The sequence below is a fragment of the Gobio gobio genome (genome assembly GCF_949357685.1).
Source record: "Gobio gobio genome assembly, chromosome: 5".
NCBI lineage: Eukaryota > Metazoa > Chordata > Actinopteri > Cypriniformes > Gobionidae > Gobio > Gobio gobio.
In genome coordinates this window covers 7,843,508-7,861,990 of record NC_137101.1, presented here as the reverse complement: position 1 = coordinate 7,861,990, position 18,483 = coordinate 7,843,508, and the positions used below count along the sequence as shown (strand labels likewise).

The following is an 18,483-nucleotide window of genomic DNA, read 5'->3' as shown; positions in this document are numbered from 1 at the left end:
ACGTTACGCAAAAAATAACATGGATGGAAAGAGGCTAATACAGATGAAAAGGGTGGGAAATTACGTTAAATATTGGCTATTTAACAAATAGAATTATTAAAATATTGGTGAGTAAGATATTCCTTTAACAGACAGGGAAAAAGTAGTGATTGAGAAGGCGTCTTTTAATGTTTGCTAAAAAATGTGCTTCAGTTCAATGATGCTTCAATGGTCCAAGAGTTCAAGGTAAGGTATTTGATAGCCACACATAATAAAACATATAATAGGCTAAATGTCAACTGTTTTACGATATATCACGAACAGTGATATAGAGCTACTCGCCTTTTTGTCAAACGTTGCCATTTTGATTTTGATAGACTAATTTACGTGATTCTGATTCATGTAAATCGTTTGAACAAGAAACATTACCAAAAGTTTCCAAATTTTCCTTTTGCACGCATATTTTTTAAGTAAATTTTACATTTGGAATTAAGTAAACTCTACTAAATTAAGTAAAATTAAAGGGGTTAGTTCACCCAAAAATGAAATTTAGCCCATTTACTCACCCTCAAGTCATCCTAGGTCTAGCCTATGACTGTCTTCTTTCAGAGGAATACAATTATATAGTTATATTAAAGATGTCCTGGCTCTTCCAAGCTTTATAATGACAGTGACTTGTTGTGTCATTTTTGAAGTTCATAAAAGTGCATCTATCCATCATATAACTGCTCCACACGGCTCCGGGGGGTTAATAAAGGCCTTCTGAAGCGAAGTGGTGCATTTGTGTGAGAAAAATATCCATATTTAAAACTTAATAAACTAAAATAACTAGCTTCCGGCGGTCAGCAGTTTGCAAGTCGAAAGAGTATCCCCTGACGCGATGTACAGGAGCATCACAAGCTTTGACGCCTCTCGCGAATAGTGCTGGGCAACAAACTCAAGCCCCTCTTCTCTTATATCGAAATCCTCTGCCATTTAAAATTTCTCGTTTTAGACTCTAATTCATGACCGGTGTTTTGCTCTATCCTCTGCGCTTCTACGTTCGTCAATACATATGCGTTAAGGGTTACTCTTTTCAAGTCGACTTGCGTACCGCTGACCACCGGAAGCTAGTTATTTTAGTCTATAAAGTTTTAAATATGGATATTTTTCTTACACAAATGCACCACTTCGCTTCAGAAGGCCTTTATTAACCCCCTGGAGCCGTGTGGAGCAGTTTTATGATGGATAGATGCACTTTTATGGACTTCAAAACTGACTCAACAAGCCACTGCCATTATAAAGCTTGGAAGAGCAAGGACTTTTTTAAATATAACTCCGATTGTATTCGTCTGAAAGAAGAATGTCATATACACCTAGAATGACTTGAGGTTGAGTAAATCATGGGCTAATTACATTTTTTGGGGTGAACTAATCATTTAACAAAGAAAATAAGTACATTTAACTTAGCCAGTACAAGGTTGAGTAATTTCTACTTAGTTGAAATTTCCTTTACTTATTATCACTTAACCAATATAACACTGAATTAAACCACACTTTTAATGTGTATGCCTTACTTAGAAACATCTAAGTAAATAATACAATATTGTGTAGACCCCATATCTACATAATAGTACACACCCGAACACAGAGACCTCAATACTTGGCACACAATGACGGAAACATTCAGTGGACCGTTTTTCAGTATGATTGTGTCGTTTTGAGTACAAAATGAACTCCAAATGTTACAAAACATAAAGCAATAATAAAACAGTGTAGAGCTGGAAAATATCAACTTTATTAATTATTCATGCCCCAGTGCATGAAGGGAACACCAGTATCAGAAAAGTTTAGTTGTAGGCCTACTTAATTTTATAATGTTAATATTTACGCTTTCATTTCTACAAGTTTGAATTGAGTCCTAATATAGAGTTAATTTAGTTTTTTCTTGCCTCAACTAACTTTTTCATGTATAAATTACATTAGTTTTTTCTGTAGTATTTACTTCACCACAAAATAATTTTTATCCACGCAGAGCCGTTTTTGGCATATTATTTGAGTGAATGTGCATATTTTACAATAAAATTTGCATTACAATAAATCCCAGTCATTTGACAATTTTATTCTTTGAAATCGCTTTAAATCCAAGGCCACGGTCAATTCATGATATTCATCAAATTTCATGAGGCCCTGTTCCTTTGTTTAATAATTAGGCTACTTATGTAATATAAATAATTGGTAACGCTTCATAAAAAACATTCATGAATGAGAATAACTGTTGGCATGATGAGTAATGTGTCTGTAATGATAACTAACTTTAGTATAGCCTACTTTAATTTATCTTAAGCTATATCTTTCATTCATATTTAAATGTACGAGTTACTGATCTGCATTTTATGGACTAGCAGGGCTAGTTGTCACATGGAAAAGTTGTCACGAGCCGTTTGTCAGTAACCAAAGGTTTTGAGTCAAAAGTCCAATTGCATAAATGCTTGTTTTCAGCACTGGTGGCCTCAAATGGTTCAAAACTGCTAAATTTGGACTCTTCTTTTATGACGTCTGTCCTCCCAACATAAATTCCACTATCATAATAGGCCTAGTAAATATGATGAATCATATGTGTGGGTTTTTTGTAAGCAATTAAACATAATAAAACCACACTGTAGCCTAATATTATGTAGAATTGCACTTTTTTAATAAAATGCAGGTTAGGAATGTTGTCACATGTGTTATGTGTTGTGATTTTATGCAGTTTATTAGTTCCAATTTTTGTTGGCCCAAACAATTTTTTGTAAGTAAATACATTCTTTTTTTACTTAGCAATTCAATTCAAACAGATTTCCCTTTTTAAAAATAGTTTAATCGGGTTGCCATAGTGGCAACATCTCCCATATAGTGCATCATTGAAAAATGAGTGTGAGAATTTAACTTAGGTAGACAAATTTCTCAATCATCAGTCAATGTCCAATATTTCAACCCCTGCGATGTGTGGCAGCAGCTGCAGCGCGAGATATCTCGGGAGAACATTGTAGCGCCTCCCATGCAATAAACCGTAATAAGCTTTGTTACTTTTGAAATGAAACAAAGTCTCAGATTTTAAATTCTGTCCATTTAAATGTACGAAATGTAAACAATAAATATCGTTTTGGCGCGACAGCAAAGTCCCTTTAAGACAAGTCCTTTCACTCGGCGGCCATCTTTGAAACGCCTCTCGGGCATGCAAGTGCAGCTTATTTCTCTTTGAATGGGGAAACATTAAATTCTCCAAAACTGTTCACCAAGTTAGCGAATTAAATTACATATTTGAAATCACCAATGAAATCTGACCACAACTGTCTCATAAATTTGGTTTCTAAAAGTTCGAATCATGACAAAAAAACCTGCATTTTTCAGCCTGGACAAAGCTAATACGCATGCACAATCCTAACAGTCTCACAACAGTGCCTGTTTCTATAGCAACCGGAGCGGCAGCTGCAGTGACATGAAGACTTTACTAATCAACAATTGGCTCTTTCATTTAGAAGGCAAGGCTTATTCGCCATTTGGTTGCACTTTCGTCCATTTGTCTTCCTGATCATCGTGAACTGATTATCTCGTCCGCTTTACTACAAGTTACAGCACGAAATAAATACCAATTAACATCAGAAGGTATGTTGAAAAATACAGTAAAGGTAAAACTTACCGAAATCCATATCATGCCTCATGTCATTGCTAAATGTTTCAACAGTAAAGATGTCAATAAAACAGATTGTAAACAATGTCATGTGTTAAATTTACCTCAGAAAAGCCATTCAATGGCCATAAACTTGTTAGTCAGCTAGAAAAATGGACTCCAGAGGAGCTTTTTTATTCGAATGAAAAAGAGCATATACATTTTTTTTACTGTTCTTTCGATATGTTTGAATAAATCCGTCAAGTTTTTATGACCACCTTTAAAGTAGAAACATAAATGTTATTATAAAGTTAGTATAACTTGATTATTATTTTTCCTGTAGCTCAAACAGTAGAGCAACGCCAAGGTCATGGCTTTGGTTTCCAGGGAAAGCAAAAACGGACAAAATGTAAATGTGTACCTTGAATGCAATGTAAGTCGCTTTGGATAAAAGCGTCTGCCAAATGCGTAAATGTAAATTATAAAAACTGCGTAATTTTTTTATATACAAATCCATTAGTAATATAGAGCTGACTCGCTTTGTAGTTTACAGCATCAGTTGAGAGATATTTTTCCTTCAGAACATTTGCCATGTACTGTACCTCATACTGTGTATATCCAAAAGAATTGATATTGAATTTAAATCAAATCGAATCGTGAAATTTGTGTCAATACCCAGCCCTACATATAATCATTTAAGATATGCAAGCTGGACTGTCGCTCAATAGCCTATAATAGATTACCTAACATTTTTCCATGTAGTTCTATAATTTTGTATATTTACTCTGATTTCTCAATTACGTAACGTTTTAACCTTGGCTGTCTCTGGCATGTTGGATTTAATGGACTCTCAGCACTTGGGTTGTATTTAAAGTATATGAGCACTCTTACAAAAACTGGCATTTTCCTTTATCTCTTGATTTTATCTCTCTACCATTATACATTCAATTCGGTTCACACAAAAAAAATCATAAAAAACCTGAAAATGTGTTTGTATACATTTTAAAGCCCTAAAAATGTATACATTTATACATAATAAATCCGACCCTCTTCTTTTTCTCCACAGAAGGACGATGTAATATTCGATTAATCCCCACAGCCTGAGAGATGATCTTTAATAACAGACAAGTCAAATTATATTTTTGTGTACATTTTTCTCATTTTAAAGCAAACATGTCCAAAAGCTTGATCCTCAAATCACTTCATCCAACAAAGAATACAAAAAAGAAGTCGACATTCAAAGAGAGGGCTCCTAAAAGTAGTAAACTAAAAGAACATGGCTGCAGTAATTAATTACATAATTGTCTTTGCGAGTGTAAATGAGTGAGGATCGGAAGAGAGGGAGAAGGACAGGGACAGATGAGGGAAGTACAGTAATATTTTATGCAGATGGCTTATAAACAGTAGCACCCACATCTTTGTGCAAATTGACCAACCGGAGGAGAGACAAGTGTGAGGATTGTTCTCCTCTGTTGGCACTTGAACTGTTAGGTAAATGTGTAAACCACAGCAACGCCTACTGTTCCAGCTTACAAAACACAACAAACCAGTCAAGCTAGTTACCAGATAATTTTGACACAATATAATCTTAACATTTGATTGATTAATATGACAATCTCGGGGACTGAGAAAAATAATTCTATATTCACAGTAGATGTGCTTGTAGTCAGATTACTTTTAGTAATTTGGTCGCGCTGTAAAACTTCTAGAAACCGAAACGTGTGTTTACACACATGGGGTCATTAGGGTCAGGGCCACACGGCTGTTTGAGGCCTGCGAGCATAATATTATTACTTTTAAGTTGTAGATTTTCCTATAACTGGGGATCAGACAAATTAGCAGTCTGCATTGAAACATGTTTTTAATAACACTGTTTAATTTGTCTGTGTTAAAAGCCCTTAGGTAGCATATTTTGCTCATATTGTTCTATACTGAAAGAATTAAATCCCAAATGAATTCCACAATACTGTACGTAACCAAAGAAACGTTGTAACGTCTTAAATTCACAAATTGATCGGCATGAAATGATCAACTGATTATTATTATTAGTTATCATATACAAAAGGTAACAAATAAATGTATACCTAAATCCCCTGGTATTTCAAATCCTCTGTTTAAACAAAACAATTATTCTACATACAGTCTTACCGAGCATTTATTCATAATAGACAAAAAAAGGTCTGTCCGTAATTATGAAATTCTTAAATAACTGACCATTAACTAGTCCAAAGATTATGTTTATAACTCACAAATCACAAGTTATACCATGGGGAAAAAAGTAAGAGTAACTGTGTTCGTGTTAGGGTATTGGTTGATAATTGACAAATAAAATAACAAATATAAAGTAAGACCACAATCTCACAGGGTATAAGACAAGTATATCTCACCTTATTCTCATACATTCTTCTTTTTTGAATATATATATAACTCCATATATATCATATACATATAAAATTGAATGTACTGATTGAAAATATCTATCTTTAACAAATTTTAGATGGCGGCAGTATTACCTCAAGGCCACACTTGTATTGTATTGGGAGAAGTTTTTTTTCCTCCTGGTTTAGGGCAGATTGTCAGATCCTTTCTTACTTGGACATGTTGCGATCACATGCCAAGTCCAGTTGCTGCAATGCATTTTACAATCACCTTTAACATGGCTATCTACTGTTGAGTTGCAAGATGGTCTGTTAACATACTGTAAATTCCCGGGCACTTGGAAGCATTGGCATTGTTTACAGGAGAGGTTTAAACTCTTCTCTTTTATTTTATACCCAAGTTGACACCGCTTTCTAAAATTCAGAAGTCTCTCTCCTGGAACTAGGAAATGCACACAATTCCAGACGGTGAAGATTTTCCTAAACCTCCTCTGTTAATGTGAAAGCATTCTGTAGCGTTTGCCATGCGCTAAACATGGCACGTGAAGGAAATGGCTGTTTGCTGGCTATATCGTTTGTTATTGTGCAGAAGACCCATTAAAACACGGCCAGCTCGACCTGTAGCTGAAAATAGCAGATATTGCGCAGTAGGTCCACACTCCTGTCCAGCATGTTATTTTTATTCTTAGTAGGCCGCAAACTAGTGAAGAAACATGGTGGGTGCTTGGGTAAAATCTATAATATGTGAGGGCTGTGCAATGCTAAAAAAAAAGTGGGTTGGAATCTATGGTGTTAGACTTTTAACAGTAAAAATTAAATAATTTTGTCATGGAACTATATCCTGCATTTTGACTCTCAACTATCTAGCAACTGCTTCAGTGCACGTTCAATGTTCATTCGGTGTCCCACTCGCGTCACCCCTAATTCAGCCAGATCGTCCTTGGTCAGGGCAGGAAGGTGGGCGCCTTCAATCTCGTGCTCCAAAAACCGGGCACGATGTTCACCTAATCCCACGCTCTCTAGCCACTCTCCCACATCATACTTACTCCACAGTGCTAGGGGGCGCTGTCTGAATGGTCGCAGGGCCAGGAGAGGGGCTCCCAGTACCGGTGAGGGGCAGGGGGAGGCGCATGGCGAGGGGGATGGAGAACGGCTGCGGGCTCGAGCGCTGGCGCTCCTCATGACGAAACGCACCTCCTTGGGCTCCTGGGGCAAACTTAGGCTAGAAGACTTGAGGATAGTGTGATGGTGGTGGTGAGGGCCGAATGTACGAACAGGCCCCAATGGTTCACTCCGTTCAGGGGTGGCTCCAGGGCTTGGAGTCCTACGGGTCACTGGGTATCGGCTGCCAGGCCGGATTGTGAAGGTGGTGCCATAGCTCCTCTGAGAGATGGTGTGAAGCTCCCCTAAACTACTAAAGAGTCTAAGAGAGAGAGAGTGAAAAAAATTAAGACGAATAAGAGAGCGGAAGATGTAGCAGAAGCAAAAAAGTAAACTAAGGAAAAGTCTTAACTGCAGTACTTTAGGGAAACTACTGGGATGCTAATGTGAGAGAAAAGGAAAGTGGATCCAATGCTGTAAGCATTTGGGGTTTGTGAGAATTTAAATAGTGCAGAGCATGCAGTGAGAACTTAATGCAATAAAATGACAGTTAGAGCAGTTAATATAAAACTGGAGTCCTCAGAAAGGGTATAAAGAATTGGTGCATTAGCATATCACAGTATTTCCACCACAGCATGCTTTTGGGTATTCATTTTGTAAGCATCCAAAACTTGCTGCAATCAACTTACCACAACCAATGCAGCAATATCAACTAAATGTAGATTTAACTTTTTATTAAAAAGCAATTTGATTGCCCCACAGTGGTACACTGAAAATTCCAGTTTCGTTGCGCAAAGACAGACAGAAGCTGAAATGCCTCAGTTACTGCATAATGAACTACCATAAGCCTTTAAGACAAGCCTACAGTAGCATTTGCAGCTTGATTAACGGCTGCAGTAAGGGGTTTAGTGAAAGTTAGTTAGACAAGGAGTTGTTTTTACCCACAGAGCTAAAAACCTACGATTTACTCTCTCCTCCAATCTCCTCACATCTGCAAGGACATACAGACACACACACACACACGTGTGTTATGGATAGGCAGTCTAACCAGGTGTGTGGCTAAGGGTGTCAAAAGTCAAGTGGGTGTATTGCTAAATGATATTGAAAGTTGTGCTGTGTTTCATGCAGGTGTGCAAAATGTGCTGCTGTTGTTAAGTTCTTTCCTACCTGGCACCTCCCACAGGCGATCTCCTGCCAGGGTCGAGTGGTGCTCCCATTGGTGGCTCCTCTCCCAGTGAATGAGAGTCTTTGCTTAGCAACTCTGCTCCCATAGCAGCAGGCCGACTTTCATCGGACCCACTCATCTGGGCCCGGGGCTCCTCCCCCCAGAGTTTGGAGCGTCTTTGGAATAGGTAGCGTGGACGACTGGGGCCTGTGCTGGGTGGGTGTGGAAGCAGCTCACTGTCTGATGACTGTTTAAGCAGTGGGTCCCTGAGATGGGCGGGGCGACCACGCCCCACCCCACAACGTGGTTTGCTTGCATGAGCGGAGTCTGTGCTCTCTGAAGACAAAGTGGACATGCTGGAGACTGTGGAAACAGTACTGGTGGTCTCCATATGTGGGTCTTCAACCCCAGAGTCTGCCGTCGAATCGCTTGCTTTCCCAGAGGAGGTCTTGGCAATGGATGGCCGTGATCCGCTAGGTGAAATGCTTAGAGTGGCTTTGGGTGTTTCTTTAATTAGAAGGCCATTAGCAAAGGGTTGAGGGGGTGGCACAAGGCCTATCTTGCGAAGCTCCTCTCGGGTTTCCTCGTCGCTAGATGAGAGCAACGCAGGGGGAAGTGTCACCGTGTATGGCTCTGCTTCCTCCTCTGAGCTCATAGTAAGACTCCGAGCAGTCAGATTGGAGAGGGTAGGGGCAGGGGAAGGTAGAGTGGGTGGGACTGCGGGTGGGGTATGTTCTGTATCCATCAGCGCAGATTGGACACCTTGCCCGCCGGGTGCAGCAAGTGCCTCTTCCAGGCTTCGTCCAGACCCAGGGCTACCGCTAGTCACTTGGCTTGCTGTTTCTGTGATGCTGACCGGTTCATCCCTCCAGGAATTCGATGGAGGAGCCTCGAGAGGAGCAGGTGGCGTCGCTCCTCCTTCCGTCTCGGGCCTTTCTACTGCTCGGCCTTGAGTTGGCGAAGGTGTAGGGGATGGTGTAGGAGTGGGTGTATTCCGGCCACTAAGGGCACGTTCTCGTGCAGCCAGTGCAAGCGCTAAAGGTGAGGAAGGATCCAGTGGTCGACCTGTTAGAGGGTGTATAAAAGTGGTGCCCCCTGGTGGTGGGCCAGGGGAGAGCATTGGTGCCGGTGGAGGCAACTCAGCCAACTCATCCACTGAGTGGGACTGAGAAAGCAATGGGGTTGTCTGTGGCTCTGTCGCGCCTCCTTCTACAGATAGGAAAACGCTGGGTCTGCGTCGGGCCCCAGGAGGTGTGATCCTAGCTCGCTCAGAGAGAACCTGCTGTTGGAACTGCTCCGCTCGGCTGCTGTGGGGAATCCGTAACCCTCCCATAGGAGAAGGGTCTCTACTACTCTGAGCAAGAGCTCCCTCCTCAACTGGGCCTTGTTTGACTAGCGGGCTCTTTCTACGCTGGGGCTTGGTAGGAGTATAGACCGCACTTAGACGACCTACGTTAGCATACGGATTCTCTACAGGTGGTCCACGCCTACGACCACGTTCAGGAGGAACCGCTCCAGAGGTAGGCGTTTGTGGTCTTGCAATAGGGGCAGGCTCCACTGGCAAATGGGAGGTGTCCTGAAGAATGATCATGGAGCGTGTTTTCCGCTGGCGGTCTGTCGTGACTGGGCCATGGAGTTTGGGCTCCGCCCCAGGGCGGAAGCTTGAACGACTCTGATTGGCAGCGCGAGAAGGGGGTGGAGGTGGAAGAAAGGATGGAGGTGGGCCTGAATCCAGAAAGTAGGGAGTTGGAGGTGGTGGAGGAGCTGTCTGTGGAGGTGGTGGAATACTATCTTGTCTAAAGCTGTCGGTCATTGAGGAGCTTCTAGGAAAGCGATGCTCTCCAATCAGGGCCGCAATTCTCTCATCTTCAGGAGCACCTATAAAACAATCCTCGGTGAGACTGTGGCTGTATTGTTTTGAACAAAGATCAAAACTCTGGTGATCATTATATTTAAACAGCTCTTTTTATGTTGGTGTATCATTTACAAATGTATAAGATTGTTTGTATTTGTGTATATGCATGCCAAATGACGCATTACCAAATGACTTGGTTCTTGACATTCCCCGAGGCAGCTGCATGTGACTTTTGTCCACAGCCAAAGATATTCCTGCACTTAAACCCTGCCTCTCTAACAGAGACTACACACAAAAACAAAAACAATAGATAGTCAAATATTGGCCAGAATTCAGTTACTGTCAGAACAACAAACAAATCAGTTTTTGATTAATCAGCTATCAAAGAAATAAACAGAAAATGCCATCACTGCAAACAAAACATTTTCTAACCTAAAGACAATATGCATTATAAGCAAAAACTGATCGGCAGCCAAATCTTTACTCACACAATTTGGCTACTGTACTACAGTGGTGATGTGCACCATCTGTTGCATACAATGCATAGTATGTCAGAAATTACCTGTTGCCATATATAACAAGGGCTCTTGTTCCGTATATTAAGGGTTTTGTTTTTTGTTTTGTTTTATAGAATATTGTATATTAATAAGTGTTTTAAAGACCCCCTGTGGAGAAAATCTAGTTTTTAATGTTGTTTATATGTCTATGTGGTGTTTTTAATATGCTTTAACACAAACCATGTGCAAATTCATAAGTCAACACTATTGCTGAGTATTTTCTTCTTAAAACTGCAGTAAAAAAAGTCTCAAAAACACGGCGGTGTTTCTGATGTCACAAACTACCTTGTAACCAATCATGTCAACGTGAGGGCGGGCTTTAGCATATCATCATTACTATGCTGTGAAGCAGGGGAGCCTCAAGAGAAGGTTTTCCTGGTATATTTTTCTGTTGATATTAAAAATCGGGTACATTTAGCAATATAGTGGGTGAATTATGTATACAATGTTATAAACTATATGCCTTTCTCCACTGACGTTCTGTGATGTTCAAAGCGTTTCTCTGAGATGGCGAACGGGAACATGGTTTGTGTGGCATTAGCAACACATTATTAGCATTAGTTTGATAACGTAGACAAGCAAAACATACTAATTAACGTTATGTGTCCGACATTATAGAGAGCGATACATAAAATGCATTACCATTCTGATAGATCGACTCGTATAAGAGCTTGTATAATTCACTCTTCCACTTCTTCTGAATCAGTTTCTGGTTCAAACATATATCGCTGAATTAAATCAGTATTTCCAGCTGCCATTGTGCAGCGTTTACTACAGTAAAGTTGAGCGAGTGGATCTCTGCAAGTGGTTCTCACTGCAGAGTCAAACGACGTCCAGCGAGAAGCGATAACGATCTCTGAGCTAGTGTGAGTGAGTGGAGGCGGTGCTAATTTGCATATTCATGGAACATGAAGCAAAGGTGTGGTTGCATTAAAGCCATTTTTTAAATATTTATGTAAACCAACTAGACTTTTGATTTTTAAACGGTGTATGCTTATGTGTATCAGACTCACACTGATCTCAGCCTGTGTAATTCGGCGACTTGTTGGTCTCTGTTTCACAGTGGCTGCTCTGGAGTCTGTTTCTGGAGGGCGTGGCCTCATCACTACAACCGGTTCTTTGGGCGAACTCAACATCTCATCCAACTTCTCTGTGAGGGATACACACAGATGCACACACATACAGAAACACTTAATATACATTCCTGACCAGTATTCCAGTCCGTCCTCTGATCAAATCACAGAAAACCAAACACAATCACCAACTGCATCCGAAAATACAAGTACACAGATCCCATGTGTATAATATACACAGTCTGAACAACTGAAGGAGAGCTAAAACAAATATACACTCACAAAAACACCACAAAACACATACATAACAGCTCATCTACTTTGTCAACAATCCACAAAAAGAAAACAAACACGTACACGTTGACTTTACAATTTTTCGCAGTCACAGGCAACAACACACAAGCTAAAAAAAAGGTTAGATAAATCCATTCATCACACCACATGCTAATCAGCATATAGAACCAGTAAATGACATCATCAACGTGAGACTGGTGTCATATCTTACCTCCCCTCCTTCTCCTTGACGCTTGTGGGCAAGAAGGACAAATCTATAGTTCCTGTTTTAGCTCATAGATTTGTGCATTAGATTGTCACTTTTCATTAGCTATTACTGCACAATCATTCACACTCCCTTATCATTGCTGTATCACTTTCACGGAAAAAAAATACATTAATCTGAATACATTTCTCCATTAGTGTTCCTGGGAGAAAAAAAAGGATTTGATCCAACTTGTGCCTTGCCCTCAAAGATAATGATAGCATCCGTTTTAACTTATCTGAGACCGAGCATAAAGTGAGGAGGTGTGTGTGTCCATGCTTGTTTGCTTGTTTGTATGCATGAGCATCTGTCTTACCCAGCTCCTCCAGTTCTGCAGTCATGCTTTTTGAGCGCAGGGTCAGGCTGGTGCTCGGGTCTCTCTTGGGAGGTGGCGGGGCTAATTAATTATCAGGAGGAACAGGAAATGCAATATTTAAATCAGCATTTTGCAGCATTCCCTCATATTCTTAAAGTCCAGTTAAGTAAAAAGAAAATATGCATGATTTCATGAAGTGAGTTGAGGATGAGAACCTTTCTTGCGGACAACTTCTCCAGTGTCCGGTTTGCGTGTGACAGACACCACCTTCATTACTAGCCGACTTCCACCTTGCCGAATCAGTGATACCACCTGCCTATGTCCCACCTTTACTACACTCACCCCATTTACCTGACAGATATGGGGAGAAATAGAGAGAGATGTAACACACAGTCGTTAGAAAACCAGCAGATGAATGACAACATTATTCATCCATGCAATTTCTTTTTAAAACAATTCTTTGACAGACTTCTCTCCAGTGACATATGCTGGACTTCTCCAGTCATTTAGGGTACATTTACATGACAATAATGTACTAAAAACTGAAAAAAATGTCCTTTTGTGTTTTTTGCGTACAGACCATGGGCATCAGTGGTGGGACAAGACCCACCGACTTTTTAAGACCAGTGATATTGGGCCCACTCACTTTTACCATCTCTAATTCAGCACATGTCTGTTCACCTATCCCTTACCGATAAACACTTTATTATTAAACACTCGTTAGGCACTTTATTTCCACTTTTCTAATATTTTCTTAATTTTTATTGAAAATAAATGTCTTTCTGATCTGATGTGATGGGAAAAGGGAGCGAGTTCGGCAAAAGGCGGATTTGAACCTTGGGTCGATTTGTGTCAAAACTTTCTGCCATGAGCCTTACCCCCCCGACATATTGTCATTGCAAATAATTTGGTGTCTTCCGTAATTTTGTCTGGCGTTTAGTAAACAAAGCGGATTATTTGCGCTTAATGTAAATGGCATTTACTCCAGTACAATTTTTCTGGGGGAGGACCCACCCACATTTTTTTTTTGCTTCCAACGCCCATAGTACAGACGATAAAATGATCAAAACGATCCGAAAATGACTAAAAACGCTGTATTATGCATGTCAGGTCAGTAGTTGTTTCTTTGTAAAGAAACGCACACACCTATAGACTGAACACTTAATGCGAATGCGCCTGACATCCCCGTTTTTCACAAATTCACTTTTTTGTAGTTTAAACAGCGATGATAGCGGCATCGTTTTCAGAAACTTGCACTTTGAAACCTGTTTGCAGGCCCCCAAAATGCTGTTGTCATGTAAATGAATAGCCAAAATGCATAAAAAGTGATCAGTTTTTAGTTGAAAATGGTGCCATGTTGGTGCCGATAGCCTCATGGTTAAACATATAGCGCAACTGCGCCTCTGGCGATCCGAGTCCGATTCCCAGCTCGATTTCCTTTGCCGATCTCGTTCCCCTCTCTCTCCACCCCACGCTATCCTGTCAAATCTCTACTGTCCTATCCAGAAAAGGCCAAAGACATAACTTTAAAAAAAGAAAGAAAACTGTGCCATGTAAATGCCCCCTTAAACCCATTTCTTACAATTGACTTCAGGCTTTTATTTATACCTGCCTCTATCCATTCAACAACCAGTAAATACAACCCCAAATCAGAAAAAGTTGGGACAGTATGGAAAACGCAAAAAAAAAAAAGAAGTGATTTCTAAATTTACTTTGACTTGTATTTCATTGCAGACAATATGAACACAAAATATTTCATGGTTTGTCTGGTCAACTTCATGTCATTTGTAAATATGCATCCTTTGCTGTCATTCAGACCTGCAACACATTTCAAAAAAAGTTGGGACAGTAAAGCATTTACCACTTTGTAATGTTGCCATTCCTTTTCACAACACTTAAAAGACGTTTAGGGACTGAAGACACCAAGTGATGAAGTGTTTCAGGTGTAATTTTGTCCCATTCTTCCTGCAAACAAGTCTTAAGATGGGCAACAGTACGGGGTCTTCGTTGTCGCATTTTGCGCTTCAAAATGCGCCAAACATTCTCTATTGGAGACAGGTCGGGACTGCAGGCAGGCCAGTCAAGTACCCGTACCCTCTTCCTCCGCAGCCAGGACTTTGTAATGTGTGCAGAATGTGGTTTTGCATTGTCTTGTTGAAATATGCATGGACGTCCCTGGAAAAGATGTCTTCTTGAAGGCAGCATATTATGCTCCAAAATCTCTATGTACTTTTCAGCATTAATGGTGCCGTCACAGAAGTGCAAGTTACCTTTGCCAAGGGCACTGACACAACCCCATACCATGACAGACCATGGCTTTTGGACTTGTTGCTGGTAACAGTCTGGATGATCCTTTTCTTCTTTGGTCCGGAGCACACGGCGTCCATTCCTCCCAAAAAATACCTGAAATACTGATTCATCTGACCACAGTTCACGTTTCCACTGTGTGATGGTCCATCCCAGATGCCTCCGAGCCCAGAGAAGTCGACGGCGCTTCTGGACACTGTTAACATAGGGCTTCCTTTTGGCACAGTTTTAACTGGCATTTGTGGATGTAACTACGTATTGTGGTACTTGACAAAGGTTTGCCCATGTGGTGATATCGCTTATAGATGAATGACGATTCTTGATGCAGTGCCGCCTGAGGGATCGGAGATCACGGTTGTTCAGCTTAGGCTTGCGCCCTTGTCCTTTACGCACTGAAATTCCTCCAGATTCCTTGAATCTTTTAATTATGTTATGCACTGTTAAATGTGATATATCCAAATCTCTTCCTATCTTTCTTTGAGGAACATTGTTTTTAAACATTTCAATAATTTTCTCACGTGTTTTTTGGCAAACTGGCGATCCTCGGCCCATCTTTGCTCCTAAAGGATTAGACCTTTCTTGGATGCTGCTGAACCAAATCATAATTACAATCACCTGTTGACATCACCTGTTTCAAATCACATCATTATTTAACCATTTTACCTCATTACTAGCCCTAAATTGCTCCTGTCCCAACTTTTTTTTAAATGTGTTGCAGGTCTGAATGACAGGAAAGGATGCATATTTACAAATGACATGAAGTTGACCAGACAAAGCATGAAATATTTTGTGTTCATTTTGTCTGCAATGAAATACAAGTCAAAGTAAATTTAGAAATCACTTCTTTTCTTTTTCTTTTTTGCGTTTTCCATACTGTCCCAACCTTTTCTGATTTGGGGTTGTAGATCCAAATCCTAATTTTCACCAACCCATTTCACTCGGATAAGAAGAACACTCACATGCACTGATGTAATACATCTCCCTAAATGTTACCATAATCAGTTAATTCATTGCTTTAGCACAGAAAACTCTCAAGTTTCTTTCTGTGGTGGTGAAATAGCCCTTTAAATATTAAAACAGCATGTGTGTGTGAAAATCAAAACGTTGTTTTTTTATATACCTCTATGAGGAAGTCCCCCGTCCTTAACCCTGCCCTCCATGCCACCCCCTCCAGGTCCACTGACTCCAGGTATTGCAGGGCAGGAAAAGCAGGAGTAGGTGTGAACTCTTCTATGGGCGTCTCGGCTAATAAGAAAAAGCCAATTACTGCATCTGTATGTGAATTTTGTTCATGCTCGCATGCGTATGTGTTTCAGACCTTTAGCTCCCCGAAGCACAAAGCCGAATCCTTCGCTGTCTCTCTTCTGCAATGTTGCGCTTTTTTCTTCTATAACATAATCACTGTGGATTTACAAAAATCAATAGTCAGATGTGCTGCCCTGCCAGAATTCACAGATTCCTCCTCCCATACCCATAATCCCCCACACTGGCACCATGTTTAAATAAATCAGGATAAATGTGAGAGAAAGGAAATGGTTGGAAAAGCATATTACCATACTACTCGTACTATTTCTGCTGTACGTATACTGTGCATAGCAATGCCCAAAACACCCAGATGATCTACTGCATATGGAAAATGTGCCGTATACAACATCTTAATATCCAGTATATACTGTGTAGTGAGTGTGTGTGTGTGTGTGTGTGTGTGTGTGTATATATACCTGTAAGAGGTATAGTTGTCATAGGAGCCAACAGTGTAGTGCCTAAAAAGTCTCTTGGTGCGATCCTCCCTTGTCTCTGAGAAACAGATGAGTGGCCACATGAATAACAGAGATTTGAACATTATACTGCAGATTTTTTTTTAAAAGATGCATTTGGGCATAATCTGAATGCAGGTCTGTGTGTGTGTGTGTGTGTGTGTGTGTGGTCCAGGTATACAAGTTACAGTATAGAACATAAAGTTTGTACCGTATAAAAATAATTGAAAACACAACATGAGTGTGTATATGTGTGTGTGTGGTTTCACCTACATTATGAAGACCCAAAGTCCTTATATTCTAGTGTGTATTCAGGTTTCCGGCCATGCCCCCTACATTATGAGGACATGCCGGTGTCCTTATAATTCAAAATGCTAAATATATATACTTAATGATTTTGTTTTGATTAAAAATGTAAAAATGCAGAAAGGTTTCTATGATGGTTAGGTTTTTCCATCCCTGTGGAATGTCCTCATAATGATAGGTGTACAAACATTTGTGTGTTTCCATGAGAATGACCAGTGTGTGTGTGTGTGTACTGACCGAGTCGTGGGTCATACTGTCTCATCTGGACTTCCTCTACACAGTGAGCAGGAAACCAGCCAGTTCGTCCTTTGACTGAGCCTTCCCAGAATCCTCCTTCACCTATGCTCAGCACTAGTGGAGGCAAGTACAAAACTGTTAAATGTTGTATTTTGGATTTTTCCCTGTCATATATGGCCGTTTCTTCAACTGCAGGCACGTTTAGTCCCAGATATTAAAACTAGTTTCTTTGCTGTTGTTTTTATTTAGTTATTTAAAAATCACATTAAACTTTTTACCAAGCATTCACCATTTAGTTTGTTACTTTTCAAAAGTCTTTATGGGTAATATTATTGTTTTACCCTTGTTCCAAACACGGACATCATCATTTTAATGGGGGAAAAATCTATAAAAAATTATATTTTATAACTTTTTATAACTCTGATAATTTATGAATGAAAGTTAATATAGTGAAGAGTGAAAAAATTATAAACCATGATATATATATATATATATAAATATATCAATTTTTACACTAATGAAAACTGTTCCTCTGTTTATTTCCTCAAAAGTTTGTTCTTATATAGACAACAGTGAAGGACGTGCTTGAGATGAAATATGAGATGTGAAAACAAAATCAAGCAAATATTGTGCATCATTTCCAATCAATGCATAATTTGTAAAATAATTTATTTGTGTGTGTTTAGGATAAACAAAGTGGTAGTTATTAAATCAAATATTTTATTCCAAAAAATGTTCATGATAAATAAAGACTTGTAACACATGTACTGTATATTCACTATTGAACATTGAGAGTAAACAAATTCAATAGACTTGAGAATATTGTTTAATTTCTAAAAGTCCATGGGGCCAATAGTTGAAGAAACACTCCTATTCAATGTCACAGATTGTAGCAACCTTCAGCATAAAAAAAGAGATCTTTCTGCTGCTCACACAGACCGACTGACCTTTGACCCTCTCTCCTCGGTTGAGTGTGATCTCACCCTCGCCCTGTGGACTGTGGGAGCTGACAGCGATGAAGGTTCGGCCGGGCACCGCACTGTACAGCCGTCGCTTGGGCCCTCGAGACACGGCAGGAGGACTCGGCTCTCTCTGTACAGGACTGCCAGGACTGCGGTATGCAAAAGTGATTAACAACCAGCTCTGAGCTCAATATCCTCTCTTATGTCAGGTAATTAAACAGTCCCTATTTGGCCCCACTTTATATTAGGTGGCCTTAAGTACTATGTACTTACATAAAAAAATAAGTACAATGTACTTACTGTGTTCAAATTGTATTGCAA

The 18,483-nt window shown here is 39.9% G+C and overlaps 1 protein-coding gene across 9 annotated transcripts in view; it reads right to left on the bottom strand.

Annotated features, from left to right (window-relative positions):
- Positions 1 to 3,778: 3,778 nt before the first annotated feature.
- The window catches only part of shank3b (SH3 and multiple ankyrin repeat domains 3b), a 54,517-nt gene continuing 39,812 nt past the window's right edge, over positions 3,779 to 18,483 (bottom strand). For 7 of the 9 annotated variants that reach the window (XM_079816406.1, XM_079816405.1, XM_079816410.1 and 4 more), the window contains 12 exons: positions 18,148 to 18,311; positions 17,201 to 17,314; positions 16,622 to 16,697; positions 16,219 to 16,301; positions 16,021 to 16,145; positions 12,809 to 12,944; positions 12,594 to 12,674; positions 11,680 to 11,816; positions 10,295 to 10,394; positions 8,257 to 10,132; positions 8,051 to 8,080; positions 3,779 to 7,411 (listed from right to left, as the gene is read on the bottom strand). In XM_079816406.1, coding sequence (XP_079672532.1) covers positions 6,844 to 7,411; positions 8,051 to 8,080; positions 8,257 to 10,132; positions 10,295 to 10,394; positions 11,680 to 11,816; positions 12,594 to 12,674; positions 12,809 to 12,944; positions 16,021 to 16,145; positions 16,219 to 16,301; positions 16,622 to 16,697; positions 17,201 to 17,314; positions 18,148 to 18,311 — 3,490 coding nt within the window. In that variant the 3' untranslated portion in view covers positions 3,779 to 6,843. Of the gene's footprint in view, positions 7,412 to 8,030; positions 8,081 to 8,256; positions 10,133 to 10,294; positions 10,395 to 11,679; positions 11,817 to 12,593; positions 12,675 to 12,808; positions 12,945 to 16,020; positions 16,146 to 16,218; positions 16,302 to 16,621; positions 16,698 to 17,200; positions 17,315 to 18,147; positions 18,312 to 18,483 lie in introns of all 9 variants that reach the window. The other 2 variants (XM_079816409.1, XM_079816408.1) reach the window with 2 other exon arrangements.